General features: G+C 46.7%; 1 protein-coding gene across 6 annotated transcripts in view; it reads right to left on the reverse strand.

Annotated features, from left to right (window-relative positions):
* The window catches only part of EXOC6B (exocyst complex component 6B), a 353,544-nt gene that overhangs the window by 144,983 nt on the left and 189,556 nt on the right, over positions 1 to 19,005 (reverse strand). For all 6 annotated transcript variants that reach the window (XM_074865395.1, XM_074865396.1, XM_074865391.1 and 3 more), the window contains 7 exons: positions 10,020 to 10,103; positions 9,811 to 9,857; positions 8,468 to 8,588; positions 5,990 to 6,061; positions 5,435 to 5,532; positions 3,571 to 3,676; positions 2,303 to 2,412 (listed from right to left, as the gene is read on the reverse strand). In XM_074865395.1, coding sequence (XP_074721496.1) covers positions 2,303 to 2,412; positions 3,571 to 3,676; positions 5,435 to 5,532; positions 5,990 to 6,061; positions 8,468 to 8,588; positions 9,811 to 9,857; positions 10,020 to 10,103 — 638 coding nt within the window. The remainder of the gene's footprint in view (positions 1 to 2,302; positions 2,413 to 3,570; positions 3,677 to 5,434; positions 5,533 to 5,989; positions 6,062 to 8,467; positions 8,589 to 9,810; positions 9,858 to 10,019; positions 10,104 to 19,005) is intronic.

Consider the following 19,005-nt stretch of genomic DNA (forward strand, 5'->3'; position numbering starts at 1 on the left):
TACAAGACTCTGATTTTTTATTTTATTTTGAATAACGTTATGTACTTAAATTATTTTCAGCATTTTAAAAATTGTATCCCAGGTTCTCTCAGGATTGGTGCTTTGTTTAAAAAAAATAAAAAAAACCCAAAAAAACCCAAAAACCAAACCCAAACAATCAAATTCCTGGTAGATTAGAGCTGACATCTCATCCTTCCACCCGCTGTTTTCCAAAGATATTCCCTATCTTTCAAATGGGAAATTCCACTGGAACTGGCGGAAGTCTTCCAGCGGGTGGATGCTTTTAAAGATGTCTCCTCGATGAACTCAAATACATGGTTTTTAACAAAGGTAGAACTGCTGAAAATATAAAGGAGATTTTCTTTCTCCTAATCAAATTAATAGAGCCAAACCAAAAAAAAAAAAAAAAAAAAAAAAAAGCAACCCCTATAAATGCACACTAAGCTCCAAATTTTCTTCAAATACTTGAAAAGCAAAATAACTTTCACAAGCATATCAACATAAAGGAGAACACTCCTGTCCAACAAATACAAGGAGCTAGCTTAAAAAAATAATTAGAAAAAAAAAATCCAAGCTACGTTTTCTGCCATAGGCTCTGTTCTTCAGGAAAAGACCGCAGAGCATTTAAGCGAACTGTCTGGGTTAATGACAGCTGATGTCCCGTATCCCATAGCAGTAGTCATGACCTTCAGGCCTCCCGTGACTGACGGGCTGACCCCAATCACTCCAGGGTGCAAGGTAAATGACAACCAAAGAAGAAAAAGAAAGAGAAGAGAAAGAAAACTTGCTGCCGGCTTTGTAGCCAAGCTTCCTAATAAAACCTAATTCAAGCTGTCAGGGTGAAATGAAGAAAGTGTCAACAGGGGTTTTCAGAGAAATATTCCAAATGTTTGGCTAGAAAAGCCAAGCGCTGGGCTCCCTTCCCCCAGCCCAACACCGCTCCTCAAAAAGGCCTGGAAAATCCAATGTCGAAAGGAATTTTAATAACATGTCCAGGGGGACCCCTGAGGAGGGACCCAAGGGGACACTTTTCTTCCCTTCCCTGACAAACCCAATCATCTCCGTAATGGTGAAGAGCACAAAACTCACGAGGGAAGTGCCAACGGAGCGGTTCGGTGAAACCAGCATCCGTGTGAAATCGGACCGTTCTGTCGGCTTTAGAAACCGAGATGTTTAATGGTGACCCACGGGTTAAGAGCCCTGGGAGCCACCAAAGAGAACAACCTGCCACCAGTGAAAGGTTGAGATTAAACGTGGGGTGAGAAACATCCTCTGCTTCCACATCAACCAATGAGCTACCACGTCCTCCAGCAGCAAACGGAGAGAAAGCGCCTCTCCAGATTACCATCCCTCACACAAAGGAGGAGGATTAAAGCCCTGAAGAGCCTCGTGTAGGCGCTGAAACATCTCGTGAGTCCCTAAACCACTGCCCGTGCTTCGCACCAGCACTGGGGCAGTGTCCTGTGTCAGGCCACGCAGCTGCCGAGGGAGGTGAACCCCCCCCCCAGTCCAAGCTCTCACTACTGCGGTGCTGCAAACAGAAGGGAAGAAGGATCCCTCCTTCCAGTAAAAAAATCTCATTATTAATTTATATAATTCTACCAAGACATTACTGGGTGCAAAAAGAAAGCACCAACTTGCAGTTTCTGGTGAATATATTTGTTTTCCAATCTCACTCACATACACATGGGCAAAAGCAGCATCAAGGCACCTTGGGATGGAGAAGGGAGGGTAAACACATGGAATATTTTGGAGGTTTTAAAATAAAAATCAGATTATTTGTATATAAACTCCCACGGGAAACAAGGAAAACAAAAAACCCTAAACCAGCAGCCGAAACTCATTAACACACAGGGCAAATCAAAACCTCAAGAGTTTTCCTGCCAACGCGCTCCTGGAGGGACAGTCCGGGGAGGCCACGGGGAGGCTGCAGATGTTATAGCAGGCACTGATTCGATGACAAGTGGACATCACTGTCCCTCTCAAGACAACCAGATTCATCTATTTAGTACAACTGACTCAGAAGCATCTTGGGGGAAACAACGCCCTCACTTTTTATCCAGCTAGCACGGTCCTGGGTTATCTTTCCCTACATGAGGCAGCTATTTTTGAAGACTTGGCCAGCCCTTTGTGCATGAAGGATGCCACCACTCCAAGGAGGCCACCAGCCACCTCTAGCTGGGACAGGATATATCCAACCAGTTGAGCAGCTGAGGAAGAGAATTTATATTTTAAACCTCTTGAGATCTTTCAGCACAGACAAAACCTCCATGTTACAACCATTAGCACGCTCATCCCCTACCTCAGATGAAGGTCTTCCGAAAACTTCAGACAGGCGTAGATGAATTCCTTAATCTGATTGTAAACTTTAGGCACAAACTCAGAAAAGGGGAACTTCTTTGGAAACGGTTGCTGTAAAATACAGGAGAGAATTCAAATCGAAGAGCAGATATTTAACAGGAGTGACGACTGCTTTCCAGCAACATGTTCCAAGCAGTCAAATTAATTCTAGTATTTAGCTAAGTCCAGAAATGAAACAACAAGCCAGCATTTATTGTATATTATATAAACATTTCAGCCAAGTGAATGACCAGATAATCACTTACAAATGGCACACGGGTGCATAAGGGATTTAGAGTCTGAAACGGGCTGGAAGGAAACTTGCAGCTAGGAGGGGGCAGGCAGCACAACAGGACCCTCATTCCCTCTCCCAACTCCTAACTCCTATGAAAAAACCCCGCTGAGAACTCCTTGACTTTTCTCTCCCACCGTGCACAAGGTGTTTTGCTCGGTCTCCTCCCGCAGTCGCTGCCCAAGGTGAGCACTTGCTTACAACACCAAAAGCCGAGAGGAAACAGATGTCCTACACCAAATTTTTCCAACCAGCTTTTACCCGCAGCGCACACACGGCTGGGAGGTGCGGAGCGTAGCACTAAGCTGGACCCCAGGATACAGTTCTGAGGGAAGGACACAGACTTTCTGAAATCTAAACGCTTGACTTGGATCGAAAATCCCTCCCAATCCTAATTAAGTTCACCAGGCTTGGAGCTCGCTGGCTGCCAGATGTGGAGCAGAAGGCCAAGCAGGCTTTTAAGGGACACTGGCTAGGTCAAATTTGGCTACACTTAGGTTTTGCAAGCACACACTTCTGCAAACGCCAAGATATACCACTTTGTTGGGCTTTTTTTAAAAATATGAGATTAAAACAAATAAAGGTTAATAACATGGTTCATAAAATGGGAATAAAATACCAATGGAAGCAGATATTTCTAGTCTCCTGTCTACTGCAAGCACTGCTCAGCACTGACAGTACACCGTGATCTGAAAATAAAATCAATGAGGTATTGCTATACACACTTTCCTCACCCACACCAGGAAAAATGCATCACAAGGGAAGTATATTTGTTCTTTTCCCCTGTTTTGGGGTTTTTTGCTGTTTATTTGGTTTGGGGTTTTGGGTTTGGGTTAGTTTTTGAGGCTTCCGTTTGCAGTTCTCAACGCCACCAACAAGGGTGGGGGGTTTCCTGCACCAGCCGCCATGCCGTACCGCTCCCCCCGTTTCAAGATTACCTTTTCAAGTTCTGCATCCTGGAATGGGAACTGTCCGACTATTTTCTTATAAACCTCTTCATTTGTCACTGGGATAGGACTGTAGTTATCTGAATCAAGTATATTTCTATGAAAAGAAAAGTGAGAAAGACAGCTCTGTGACGACAGGCCAAGCACAATTTTGCAGATTTACTGCTCGGTCGGGAAGCTCTTAAGAAGTAAGCCCAGTCTAAGATGTGATCCCATGGGCCTGAACTTCTCCCCATGTTTGTGACTGTTGAAATCATCTTTGCTGCAGCTGGACTCAATGATCTCTTCCAGCTCCCTGCCTTCAGCCTGCATAAAGCCACAACCAGAGCTTAATGGTGATTTTAGTCCAGACTGGAGCTTCAGCAGCAGCCCCAGGTAAAGCCCAGCTGAGCTTCAGTCCTGACTGGTTTGAGGAAGATGGATACTGAGCTACAAGGGCACTGACAATCACAGAATCCCAGAATCCTTCAGGTTGGAAAAGCCCCTCAGGATCATCGAGTCCAACCCTCAGCCCGACTCTACAAAGTTCTCCCCTACCCCACATCCCCCCACAGCTCATCCAAACGGCCCTTAAACACACCCAGGGATGGCGACTCCACCCCTCCCTGGGCAGCCTATTCCACTCTCTGACCACTCTTGCTGGGAAACATTTTTTCCTCATGTCCAGTCTGACCCTCCCCTGTTGCAGTTTAAAGCCGTTCCCTCTTGTTCTGTCACTAATCACCTGGGAGAAGAGACCAGCACCAACCTCTCTACAACGTCCTTTCAGGTAGCTGTAGAGAGTGATGAGGTCTCCCCTCACCTTCTCCTCCTCACACTGAACAGTCCCAGCTCCTTCCATCGCTCCTCACAGGATTTGTTCTCCAGGCCCTTCCCCAGCTTCGTTATCCTCCAGCACCTCTTCTCAGTGTCCCATGCTCTGAGACACCTTGATCCTCCTGGGATGTCCTGGAGGACCATCACAGGATGAGCCGCTGGCTCCGGAGCACAGTGTGGGACCCTGCATAATATATCCAGCCCTGCCTGCAGGTGACTGCTCAGCTCACAGACGTGGCTACGGCAGCAGCACAGGGACAGACCACCAATGTCTCGAGACACACGGGGCTCAGTGCTGGAGCAGAGGGCATGATAACACTGCCACAACAGCAGATTTTGGCATCGATTGGCAGCGTGAGCTTGGTAATGAATGCATAACCTTATCCCCCTGGATGGAAAACCTCTGATCCACACCGATTTATTGCACAGATCTCACCACATACAGGATCCTCACAACTGTATTTAAACTGGCTCTCCCTGGTCCACGGAGAGCCCAGGCTGAAGCTTAACTGCTGCCCAAAATTTAAACATGAGCTTGCTACTAATCTCCCAAAAAATTTTATTTATGGGTCAAAACTACTCTCTAAGGTACATCTCATGAGTTTGCTTAAAGACTTTGTCTTCTGAGGAGCAGCTGAGGGAACTGGGGGGGTTTAGTCTGGAGAAGAGGAGGCTGAGGGGAGACCTCATGGCCCTCTACAACTGCCTGAAAGGAGGGTGCAGAGAGGGGGGAGGAGTCTCTTGAGCCAAGGAACCAGCAACAGGACAAGAGGGAATGGCCTCAAGCTGCGCCAGGGCAGGGTCAGACTGGCTCTTAGGAAGTATTTCTTTGCAGAAGGGGTTGTTGGGCGTTGGAATGGGCTGCCCAGGGCAGGGGGGGAGTCCCCATCCCTGGAGGGGTTGAAGAGTCGGGTTGAGCCAGCGCTGAGGGATCTGGTGGAGTTGGGAACGGTCAGGGTGAGGTTAATGGTTGGGCTGGAGGAGCTTCAAGGGCTTTTCCAACCTCGATGATTCTGTGATTCTGTGAAGACCTTCTTACCTGAAAACTCCTGACCATTTCTTCAGCAGGGTTTCACTATACTGGTCTTGGATCTCCAAGAGCATGTCAAAGAGCTGGTTCACCGGGAAGCCATATCCCTGCAGTGGGGTGGGAGAAGAGAGCAACTTCAGATAAGAAAAAGCCACCAACAGGCAGCTGAAGATTATTTTCTCTACTTAATAGGGAGCACGTGGGCCAATTCTCCCCTACCATCACCACCACAGAGGTGAACAGTGCTGGTGGAAGGATTTGGGTGGTGATTTACCGCAGTGGTAGGACCAAGGGCTATTAAAGGCTGGGCTGGGTGCGGGCCAGAGTCACAAGGGCTTGGCAAGGTGGCCAAGGCTTGGTCCTCACCCACGAGCTGGCCACCCCACGCGCACAGCGAAGCAGGCTGTCCATCGGGCACAGCAATTCATACACCGCAATGCCAAAAAAAGAAGCCAATCCACCACAGCCAAGGCCACATCAGCCATTTCACCTCGCTGACGGACACCGTCTGCGAGCAGCACAACCACCGAGCGAGACCAAGAGCAGTGGCCAACAGCCGCGTACCTGGAGTGTGTCTGCAAAGAGGACAATGAGGTTCTTCAAGTCTAACACCAGGCTCGGGTCTGAGCAGTAGGACTGCAAAGAAGGGGAGAAATTAAAACACGTTTTTAACTGCAGCACGCAGGAAAAATATTGCCCTCAGCGCTCCTGTGTTATCACTTGAGTGATAATAAATACATAGGCACGCCGTGCAGTCTTATGATCTGCAGCTTTTATCCTGAAGCCAGGCCCTAACGTTGTACAGGGCGAGGGAAGGCACGCTGATAAGGGTATCTCTCCTCGTAACGCGCCGCTCTTGAGGCTCTCCATGATGAATAAGGATTTCGGTTGCTCTAGAGATACCTGAAGTGTCTCTAAGATTACCCAGGAGCTGCTGGGGAAGCGAGAGGAGATGAAGCAAATCAACGCGCTGTCATACCAAGACGACAGCAGCGCCTCTCATTTAATATTTAGTGTGTTGTGTCTGACGGTAATGAAGCATCGCAGCGAGGCATCCCCGAGCCCCGTGCGAAGGCTGCATTGCTAAGTGGTTCAGGCTGAGAAAAACAGGCTGCATGCCTATATTTCAGCAACATTAACAGTCAGAGCTACAATATAAGTATTTATTGCGGGTCAGGACACTGCTCAAAACCCTAACGACACAACTCAGTGTAGTGACAGCGCTGATCGTCCCCCCAGAGTCACCCCACGTTACCCACAGGCTTCGTGTGCTCTCTGGATGCAGCAGACAACCGCCCTAATGTTGAAATATGTAAAGTTTCAGACAGAGTCTTACCAAATATAGAATCAGTGATCATAAGCTGGAAAGAGAAACAGATTTAAAGCTCACTGGAAACTCAAGGAGGAATGACTCCATTAATCAATGTGAAAGACTGGAAGAGACACATTTTCCATTTCACTGTCCAAAAAAGAAAGTCAGAAAGAAAGATAATGCCCTAAAGCTATCAGAAGTGATAAAAGATGTCCCTGTCTGCAGCAGGGGAAGAAAATCCAGGGATAAGTTTGGCTGAAAAACAGCCTCACCAACATGAGAGCCCTCCATCAAGACTCAATGGCAATACGGGGCGGACAGCACTGGTCTATATGGGAGCTGTAGGCTGAGCAGTGCTTAGACATAATGGTGATGACCACAATACAATGTTGAGAAATTATGTAATATTTCCTGATTACTGAAAAAACCCCTCTCCTGGCAGCCACTTCATGCATTAAGTTTGGCATCACTTAAAACAACTGGTCATAGCAAAGGAGGTGGTAGAATTGAAAACACCACGTTTGTGCCTGGCTTACTCTCACGGCTTTCACCTAGCAGAAAACCCTGCTTAAAAAGAAAATAAACACAGGTTTACAACCTAACGGGGTGTACATCTTGGTGTTTATCCTCCGTCGTAACACAGAAGTTTAAGGGGAAGGAAGCAGCTTTCCAGTCAACACAACTGCCGTGAGGGACAGAGTCCGAACGCCCCGGGAAGCCTCTGAGGTCCCTCAGCCCAACGAGCTCCAGGCCCATCACCTGGATTATCCCCACCCGCACGCTGCGCTAAAGTCAGGAGCACAGAAATGCAAAACTCAGGGTGGTTTGGAGGAAGCAGCATATTGTGGCTCCAGGCAGAAATTTGAGGGTTTTCTCAGCAAAGAGCAAGGCCATCGTCATCACTTGGGCACGTCAGACGCAGGCCAGCACTGACACGACCCCGCAGCATGCGCGTGCTCTGGGCGGGCGCTGCCTTCCAGGAGCAGCAGTGATTGAATATTCATTTTTCCTGGAGAAAATGGCCCAACAATTTGAAAAACGAACTTGTGGAAAGTCATTAATGCTTTTCCTTTTATGGTCAAATGCAATTTTTTCATCCCAATAACCAACACAGCTTTCAGCTGAAGCAGTACAATATTATATCAGGTTACACAAAACTGGAAAAAAATTTGTACATTTTTTGCAATTGGCTTTGGTTTTTTTTTGCTCAAGCAGAGAAATACCGAAACGATAAGCAATTTTTCCAAACTTCTTTCAGTATTAAAAAATAAGAAATCTATTCAGTGTCTTTTTACACCCGAATGATTTGTAGTTTGATAGCAGCCTATTCACTGCCATGAACTTTAAGGGAATATCAAACAGGGTCATACTTCAGCTTGCCAAATCGATGCTTTTTTCCCCCACTTTTCCAGGATAAACCAACTCCCTCTGCTGGTGCTTTTCAAAAGTGATCAGCGAAGTAACGGGAAAAACATCAAACCATTGTTTTCTTCTTTCCAGTCTCCCAAAATATTGAGAGTTGTGTACAGGGAAATGCAGCGCATCAAGAGGCAAAAAAAAAAATGCTGGAGAAAGCTTTTGGGGCAACAGCAGTGTATCTTCATGTTATTGTTTTAAGCAGGGTCGTTGGAAAAGAGGCAAAACAAAGACTACTACTGTAAAAGCCAATTATTTCCAGCATGTCAAGTCATACTCAAGCAACAGTTGAGCGGCCCAAGGCTTTTACTTACTGAATGTGTTCTTAGTGCTGCAATAGTTTTTGATAACGCCATCTCCCACAGCTCATCAATATAGGCTCTATTTACCAAGCCCTGCGTCGTATGCAAGATGTGATCTTCGACTACAAAAAACCTAACGGAAAGGAGAAAACGGCACTGTTATCAAAAGTTACAGGTTTCGAGACATCAAAAGTGAATCTGGGAGCACCGCAGGCGAGGGATACGTGGCATCCACAAACCTCCAGAGCAAGCTCAGGTGTCTGTATCAAATATAGCCACCACTAAGCACTTTATTCACCTATTTTTAAGGTTGCAGTATTTTATATGATGTTCCACTGTATTATAGAAGCGAGCTAAAACACAGTTGCTCTTAGTAATGCAACTCTGTGTATATACAAAGACAGAATTCCCCCTCTCCGAGTTCTCCACCCCATTATTTGCACAAGAACCACTGATTAAACTCTGCTCCAGCCAGCAGCAATCGCATTACAATTGGTTAACTGCAGGGAAAAATACTGTCACCGCAGGGAAAAATACTCTCTCGCACCCAGACACGCGACATGCTCACAACCATTTAAAGGCAAACAGTTCACTCCAATCCCCAGTTACCAAATGTACTGGCTAAAAAGAAACTGTATTTTTCAGGGAGCGAGCGTGGCACTGTACATTTTAAACAGCAATGCACAAAAATCTCAGCTCTGTTTCGTGGGGGAAATTCAATCTGGGAGCACGGAGCGGAGTACGAAGGTGAGCAGCACGTGTTGCATTTGTGATGGTCGCAATTAGATGTTGAAATTATTATCGTTAGCTGAAGAAGTTTCAACATCATACCCTATCTGGGCTAGATTACAAGTTTTAGGTTGCCTCCTCTTAGAGCTCGTCTGGTTTTGGAAAACTTGTCAAATTTGAGCGCAGTAATAAGAAGCTCATGGGAATAGAGGCTCGAGAATCACCTCCTTTACCAGGAAAATAATCAAAGAATAATTATCAAATATTAAATAATTAAGGCAGAGGGCCTGTTCATCTCATTAGTGGGGCAAGTAGATGCACATAGTCCACAGAGATTATTTATCCTCAAATTCCCAGAAACGCACTTGCTGGTACAAGAGCTGGCAGGTTCCTCCACGCTAGTGACACAGCAAAGTACACGGGTGCTATAAAATACACTCTAAAACACTTTAAAAGCCCAAATCACCTTTTTTTTTTTTTTTTTTTTTTTTTTTCCTCCTGTTTTGGCTCCCCTTAAAGGACCCTCAAAAAGATCAACATTCCCTCCTCTCTCTCTCTCTTTTTGGGCGCCTCAACAACACCGTGCGCACATATTTAGCGAGGATGTATATAAAAAGAATACCTACCCTACAATTTGATTAAAATACTTCCTGTAGCCATCTAAAGTTTCATGCTGCAACAAAGAAAAAGTGAGCGAAGATTAAAACAAAGGCGGCCAAGAGCAATTGGAAATAAATTAGAGACCACCCACCAGCAGCAGCGTGCCCAGAGATAACCCTCTGCGCCTTTACTCGGCAGAGCAAGTTTGGGCACCGCAAGTAAAGGACCGTCGTACCATGTTTGAAGGAGGCTGCAGGACCAATCTGGCTTGTTTTCTTCTCTGCTTCCTATAGTAGTTCTCAAAGGTTTCTCGGGCATCCTGGGAAACAGAAGAGATTAATTCAAGCAATTATAATGGTTTGCATTAACCATTAACTTGCAATATCCTGTATTTACTGTTAACTTGCAATATACTGCTTTTAAGATGCAAATCTCCTACTCCTCCAGCATATCTGGGCAACACTTTTTTTGCAAAATGCGATCCAAATACCAGACGACAAAGAGTTTACTCCAAACACCAAGTCAAAAAAACAACTGCTCAGATATAAAAGTCCCCCATGAACTCTTCTGCACCCATCTTCCCATATCTCTGTGCAGATGTGGTATATAGAAGTGTGCAAACAGCTTCTGTACCTGACCGTAACATGGACAAACATCACATTTACTTAACTGTGAGGGCAGTGAAACAACCAATATCTAGTGGTAGCAAAAAGAAAGAGGGGACAAAATGCCAGAAATTCTTTCACTGACTCATGGGTGCAGAGTGAGGCAAAGCCACAAACATCAGGGAATTTCAGAAAAAAAGTGCTTGTGTGGGTTATAACAATTTATGAGACCGGTCTATATAGCTGGGAAAAAATAAAATGGGGGCTTTTGCCCATTTTCTCCCAACTTTACTGGGGGTCTGAGCCTCCAGAGGAGAGCTGGCTAACCCAAAAGCCGGAGAGCTGAGCTCCCCTCCACGGGCATCACCCACCCACACCAGGTGCTGCGGTGGGGGCCTGAGCCCCTCCTCTGGGGGCTTCGGCTGTAGGTGGCTTGTTGTACCGAGCCAGGCTACATCTGAGCATCCCCACCCAGGCAACAAACCCAGGAGGATCCTCAAATGCCACCGACCTGCTGAAGCGTTCAGATGTCCGCCTACCGCCCCCGTCCCCTAGGCTATGTAAAACCTTGCCGTTTTATCCCTGCCTGTTCCTCCCTCCTCCACACCCGCGCTGTTTTATGTCTGAAATTGGATTATAAATACTTCAGAGAAGTGACAGGGTCTTGCTTTGAACTGTTCTGAGCGCCCCCCCCCCCCCCCCCCCCCAAATCTCATTTGGAATTCACAAAACAAACAATGCACAACAACAAAGATCACCTGAGCAAGGCACCAGACATCCACCTTCTCTACTACAAAAAATAAATTAATTAAAAGAAAATCCTGATGCTAATTTAATGATTCTCCAGCTCCTATGGCATTATACAACCAGGCTGCCTTAGGATGCCCTCAGGTAAAGGGGTCTTATGAAATGTCTGCGACGAACCCTTGAGGAGCTGTAGCCTGACTTGCTCCTTGTCTTCTACAAGCTGGAGCTCAAGGCTTAAGCAAAAATTCAGCCTTGCTGATGTGCCCAGCAGCTCCCCACCGAGTCCTGCCCTTCCCAACGGTGCTAAAATTCATCAAAAAAACCTTCTTGTGACCATGCACATGCAGATTTATACGGTGGATTTTGTTTTTGAATTATACTTTTGATCTTAGCCAAGTATCAGGGGTGCACAGGACGAGCAGCTCCCGACCTACGCCGAGAACATCCAACCATCAGTGGTGCCAATATCCCAGCAAGGGACAAATCTGGGTCGGGTGTAACTCTGAGCCTTTCTCCTGCAATCAAGTTAAGCTTCAGCTTGAACCTACAATTAATTTGACATTTTAAGAAAGCTTTTCAGAAGTAGAAACTATCTGGGAACCAGCATTTCCAGGTCATATATCTTCTCAGTGCTCTCAAAAGCTGTTTCCCCCTGGAAAGGGAAGGGTCATGAGCCAAAAATCAGTGATCTACAGGTTAGACCAAGAACAGGGGGGATTATTACAATTTCTATCAAGCTAAGCACTAGCCCCCTGCAGAGGACCTACAAGCAGGGAGCTCTGATCTCCCTTCGAGCTCCTCTCCCAGGCCTGGGAGCTTCTCAGGATGGTGTTACCCATCTCCTCTCAATTTTGGTGGTGCCACAGGAGAACCATGACAGAACGGGCTGTCCCACTCCCATCCAACCACTGATGGGACCGGACTTAAGTTATTTATTAAATCCTGCTGCGCCTTGACTCCCAAAACCTACACAAGTGACACGAAAACCCCTGATCATCTCCCCCCCAACCATGACAGCAACTCATCTTTGGCAGCATGACTGAGATCTTTGAGTGAAGCTACTCACAAACCTAGCACAGCCCGCTTGCTACCCATGAATCTGTGGTGCAAATGCAAAACCAAAGGCATTTTTCCCCCATTTCTTTAATAAATTTAAAGTATTCTTTAATAAATTTCTTTAATAAATTTAAAGGTGGTGCCATATGGCACCACCTAAGGCAAGAGCACGCCGAGGTTCAGCCACAGCGGCCAGCGCAGCCATGGCGGCGGTCGGTTGCTCACGCCAGCCACCGCGTTTATGCAACATCATATGGAAGTCAGTGAGTAATTAATTCCCCGTTACCGAACACGCGGAAGCTGCCATTTCCCCAAGCTACACAGGTGATATTTTGTGGTGACCTCAAGGACCTACTAGAAACTTGGAAAGCAGCTCATCAGGAGCAGGAGGCTGGTCTGAAACCAATCAGCCTTTTTAAGACCAGATTTTGAAGATTTCTGCTAAGACTATGCCACAGCACTTCAGTTCAGCTGAAATCACTTTCCCTCCCCCCTCCAACTGAGCTCCAAGAGATCCTCCCTGCTCACCCCACCCTTAACACGCATTTCTTCAGGAAAGAAAGGCCAAAAAGTCAGCTCACATGTGGCTCTGCTTCCAGCATAGCTCTGCCCATCCTCCCGTCATCCCGCAGGCCTTATCCTGTAGCTGTTCACCTCGTTAAAAAGCTTCTCCATTTGATGTGTCCTCTTTCCCACCAGCTCCTCAGGAGCACCCACAGGGATGGTGGAGGTCACCGGGTGCTGGGAGAGGCAGAAGCCACCAAGTCATGAGGGACAGGGCAGCGGGAAGCATGGGTCCCCACGGCCGGGAGCCAAAATCCCCGACCTCATCATTCAGCTCCTTCACCACTGGGGGACAAACCACAAGTCAGGTTTCTATCCCTGTTTTACTGTTGGCTTTGAGGAATATGAAGCATCTGGACCAACTTGATGACATTCTCTGAAAATTAAACTATTTTGGATCGTACTTTTAGAGGAAAAAATGTTTTCCACAGACACAAAAAGCAAGAGTGATCTGAGCTGGGCTGCCAATATCGCACGAAGGATTCACTATAAACCTGGCCCTGGACCTTGGAGGGGAGCCCCTTCAGCCTCACAGGGTGCTTAGAAGGGTTTGGGTGCCAGGTCCTCCTTCTTCCAACCCAACAAAGGGCTTTAACTGTAGTAGAAGAGAAAGAACAGCAAAACCCTTTGAAACCATTTCCAAAAAAAAAGTGTAGACCATTTTAACAGTTTCCCTAAAATTTATGGCCTAGAGACCTGCCAATTTGATCAAAAACATCTTCCTCCCAATGCATTGTTCCCTGTATTTTCTTTCTTGAGCCTTTTTTGGCCGCCCTAAGAATTAGGGACTCTCTCATGAGAGGCTACTCCAGCGAAACACTTCTTCTCCCCAAAAAATCTCTCTTGACACTATCCACATTTTTCTTGCACACAATATCATCCTTTTCTCTTAAGTGCATTCCTCCATCATCTCCCCAGATCTTTTCATCGCTCACGTATTATAGTTTCCTAAAAATGAGAAGTCTTTCTTCCCCTTGGTGGCAGTTTTAGCTTAGACCACCCAGTTTCCCAAATTTAACCTATTAAAGACTATTCAGCTTACCAGGTCTTCAGCTAACATTACTCCTTTGTACTCTTTATTTTTTAATATTATTTTCCACTGGGTAAAAAAAAAAAAAAAAAGCAAAAAACAAACAGAAATAAACCACACCAAAACAGTAACCAGAACACACCACGAGACCCCATGCTTTATAGACTGCTCATCTGAAACACCACGTAGTATTTACACTTTGATCCCGTTCTCATCTCACAGCCCCACGCCTGGTGGTTTTTCACATTTAACCAATCCCGTCCTTACCTTCGGTTTTCAAACACAATATTTTGGGACTTAAATGCTGTACACAAGTATCATGAGAAGTGACTTGGGAGAGCTTCACTAAGCCACTCGGGCTGTCCAGGCTCGGCCTCTCATACGCCAGCATCTGCTTGGGCAGGGAACTGGCTGAATAAAAGATTTGCTCCAAAATCTCCTGAATGTTTCAGCACTGCACCCAAGCTGAACAACATCTTCAACAACCAATGCTTCGAAAAAAATACCAGACGGAGCTGACCTGAACGTAAGCTCGAAGTAGAGCCATGCGTGGATGTGCCCTACTCCTGCTCTCCACATTCCCTTGGTGGGAAACAATCCAACTTTTTTTTTTCTTTTCCTTTCTCCTAAAAGCAGCTATTTTACACTCTAAAGATGCATTGCACCTGCAACACTCTTCTTTTTCAGCCAAATTCATGATGCACGTGCAGATCTCAAGCGGCACATGGCAGGTTTGAGAACAAGGACCACTTGGGAAAGACTATCGAAGGAGCAACTTCCAGCCTCAACCTCTCATGGGCTTGCAAATCCACCACCGACCTTCTGTAGAAGCAAGACGCTGCTAAGACACATCGTTACAGAGGCAGCATCCTCGTTCCTTCTGGGTTTCTTGTGAGCTCAACCCATAACGTGGGGAAATCAAATACTCATGGTGGGGAGAGGAGAAGGAGGTCCCTTTCCTATTCATCTACTCACTTTTAACAAGAATAGGTTTCACCCAATTCTCAATCTCTTTAAGCGAGCAGGAAGAATCCAAAGCTACGCTTCAAAACTACACATTTATTGTAATCACTGGTCCAGGAAAAACCCTCAATAATGCCTCATATTTTTAAAATTACCGGGCAGAACTCTTCTTCTCAAATTAGCTTCAGAGTTCACAGAGTTGGCAATGAGAGGCAGATAATTAAGATCGCAGATGAACACCACATAAGGGAAAACAGAATATAATCACAAGAATGCAAAAACAACAGCTGAAAAAACCCAAAAAAGTTTCATAATTCAGGAGCAGCAGAGAGCTGAAAGCAAATCTAGCTGTGAATTACACAGGGAAAAACCTGCTGTAAGTTTTCTTCTGCTGTTATCCTCAGCAAATAATTAAAATGCCCAGTAAAATGAGACTTTTGGATCCAGAACGTGTAGATGACACTATTTTGGATTACTAAATTTCTGCTTACCCGGAAGCAGAAATGCACCCTGTGTACTTCACGTAATGACAATTTACTAGCTGCATACAACTGGGTAACACAGGCCATCAGTAACCCATTGCTCCCACGGGGACACTATCAGCTGAGTCACCTCAAATACTTCATACGTGCAACATCATTAGTCCATTCCCTAAAAACGAGTGGATCTTCTAAGCTCTTACATTAAAATACCATTACAATGACAGTAAGTAAGGTGATGTGCTATGATAATACAGGCTGAGTAGATTCCTCCCTTGATAAACCCAAGTTGGGCTTAGTTTAGCGTACATATGTGGGCACCAGTTAATCATGCATGCAGAACAAGCAAAACTAGCCCCAATTCACAGAATCACAGAATCATCAAGGTTGGAAAAGCCCTTGAAGAACATCCAGACCAACCGTGAACCTCACCCTGACCGTTCCCAACTCCACCAGATCCCTCAGCGCTGGGTCAACCCGACTCTTCAACCCCTCCAGGGATGGGGACTCCCCCCCTGCCCTGGGCAGCCCATTCCAATGCCCAACAACCCCTTCTGCAAAGAAATCCTTCCTAAGAGCCAGTCTGACCCTGCCCTGGCGCAGCTTGAGGCCATTCCCTCTTGTCCTGCTGCTGGCTCCTTGGCTCAAGAGACTCATCCCCCCTCTCTGCACCCTCCTTTCAGGCAGTTGCAGAGGGCCATGAGGTCTCCCCTCAGCCTCCTCTTCTCCACACTAAACCCCCCAGTTCCCTCAGCCGCTCCCCATCACACCTGTGCTCCAGACCCTGCACCAGCTCCGTTGCCCTTCTCTGGACACGCTCGAGTCATTCAATGGCCTTTTTGGAGTGAGGGGCCCAAAACTGAACCCACTCATCGAGGGGTGGCCTCACCAGTGCCGAGCACAGGGGTAAGATCCCTTCCGTATCCCTGCTGGCCACGCTAGTGCTGATGCAAATCAGGATACCATTGGCCGCCTTGGCCACCTGGGCACACTGCTGGTAACAGCCTAGTTTTATATCCATCGGAGACTCCTTTTGTAGCACTCGAGCCACAGACCACGCCATTCACATCACTGCGCCTCTGGTTTAAGCAAGTAGCGATGAATTGGGCTTATTTCCTTGTCAGTGAGATTCTTAAACCCACCACCCATCTGGATTTATTAATGCGTTAGCGCTAGCCACTGCATGACCTGGGCTTCTCTTAAACTTATCTCTGTCTTTCACCGGCCCTTCATCCTCCTTTGACTTTGGTCCACAAAAGTTCTCAGGCATGTGTTTTGGGAATTCTCAGCATCTTGAGATTCTTAAAGGTGGAAGAATTCCCAAAACATGTGAGTGAGAGGTGAGAAGCTCAAGGGCTTGCACAACTGCTTTCCAAGAAGCAGATTAATATTCATCTATCTATGAAAGTCTGCCTTCAAATGGCTCCTTCCTCACATGGAGAATTTACTGTGGAGCTCCCAAAATCCAAAACATTGTACCTAAGTGGATGACTGAGCAGCTCCATGGGTACCTGGTTGGTCCCCATCCACACCTGGTTGGGCGGTTGAGTTCAGAGGGTTGGGGGTTAACAGGACATGCTCTACGTGGAGGCCCATAACAACCAGAGAATGGCAGCAGGGTTCTGGGACCTGCCTTGCCTCCTGTCTTCCTCAACGACCTGAAGGAGGCAATGGACATGGTCTCATCCACCTTGCAGATGACCCCAAACTGGGGGAAAAGTCAATATACTTGAAGGCCAGGCCACCATCTGGAGGGGTCTCAGCAGGCTGGAGGGACGGGCCAACACACACATGATGAAATTCAGTAAGGACAAATGCCAAATATCGCGTATGAAAAGGAAGAACCCCAGAACCCCTTGCAGCAACACAGACTGAGGATCACTGCTTTGGGAGCACCTCTGTGGATAAAATCTGTAAGTTTTGGTAGACAGCAAGCTGAACATGAACCAGCAGCGCATCCTCGCAGCAAAAAGCAGCCAAAAACATCTGGGGATCTAACGGTAATATCTACGATGAGGTCACGGAGAAGATGGAGCCAGGCCGACTTCACAGTGGTGCACAGCAGGAGGAGAGACAACGGGTACAAATGAAACAGAGACTTTTTCACTGGTTGTAATGAAAAACTTTTTCCCAACGAGAACAGTCAGGCAGCAGAAAGAGTTCCCCAGAGGTGTTTTACACCCCCATCCTTGGAAGCTTTCACAACCAGACTGGATAAAGCCCTGAGAAACCCAGTCTGATCTCACAGCTGACTTGCTCTGAGCAGGAGGTTGGACTAGAGACCTCCTGAGGCTCCTTCCCACCCAGGTGACCCTATCCTGTGAGAAACACACTTTACAAACAGACTACACAGAGATTTTGAAGCCTCCAGGTATTTTACATATGGCTTATTTTCCAGCCTGGGCTCCAAATGTCCTAAGCACCAGCCATTTCCCATGTGTCATGTTCTGTGAGGAGGAAGGGCCAGAACTGGGGCCAAAAGTCCCATTTCAGAGGGGTTATAGTCACAGTTTAGCCAATCTCAGTCTCATTTCAACAAGAAACAGTATATTCCTCTTCCCCCGTGTCACTGAGCAAGAGCGCTGTGATGTGTCACCCCTCACCTGGCTGAAACGGGCCCTAGAGATAGTGTTTCATTTTAATTTGCCTATAAGTGCCAAACAACGCTTGGCATCATATCAATGCTGAAGAGACACTCAGTCAAACCTGGACCTCACTTCTACTCCCCTCTCATAACCCCAAAATTGCATGGGCTGACCCAAAAGCAGGCCCACAGTACAACTCCTGCCTCGACGGCTCAACGGCTCAAAGCAGCAGTTTGGATGGGACCTACCTTGTCGAAAGCTGCACAGAAAATCCTGAAAATAAACACTTTTTACCCCAAAATTACCGAAAAGGGAAAGTTTGTTTTAAGGAGAGCTGATTGGCCAGCACTTAAAGAAACCAACAGGAGCTTGTACACTAGTTAGAAATAAGTTGCAAGAAAATGAGCTTAGAAAATAAGTTTAACATGCCCTGAAGATCTCTCAAGACAAGAGAACACCAGTAGCGACTAATGAAACACAAAGAAGTCCAACTCTTAAGCAGATGCTTAACTTTAAAAATGTAAATATTCCCAAATAATATCGTGGAGCCACACAGGTACACGTGCAGGTGCTCAGCACTGAGCATGTAAGCGCTTTGCTGAACCAGGATCAAAAAGGAGGCTCTTGCTCAGCACTGTGGAACCACTTGTTGACTGTAAACACCACCTCGATACTGAAAACAAAAAGATAAAGCTAACCAGAAAATTGCGTGGGGGGAAGAGAGAGCGGTGGTACGGCGAGCGCCGCTTCTGAGGTGAGCCTCTCCCTCCGAGGTTTGCAGAGCTCTGCACACTCACAAGCGGCTGCGCTCATCTCCACGTGTCCTGCCCGGCTGAAAGAGCACACGCGAGCGGAGAAGGGTCACAGCCCCACCTCGTCCTGCTCGGGGATGGATCCACCATCCTGGCTAGACAGATTTTCTGTGCTGCTTGGCTGGCTGGTATCTCACTACGCTGTGCATCTCTTCCTACAAATAAAAGGGCCACTCGCACGGAGCCATCTCCTTCCTACCGGCTCAGTCCAGCCTAGGCAGGACTTGATCTCTGCTCCACCCGGCCCTGACTCCAACCTGTACCCCAGATGGAAGACCATAACCTGTTTCTTAAGTTGTTAAATCCCAAATTTCAAAGTGAATTCCACATTTCAGATGCTTCAGGGCATGTATTCAACAACAGTGCACTGATAGGAACCG

Source organism: Strix uralensis, chromosome 4 (assembly GCF_047716275.1).
Source record: "Strix uralensis isolate ZFMK-TIS-50842 chromosome 4, bStrUra1, whole genome shotgun sequence".
Classification (NCBI taxonomy): domain Eukaryota; kingdom Metazoa; phylum Chordata; class Aves; order Strigiformes; family Strigidae; genus Strix; species Strix uralensis.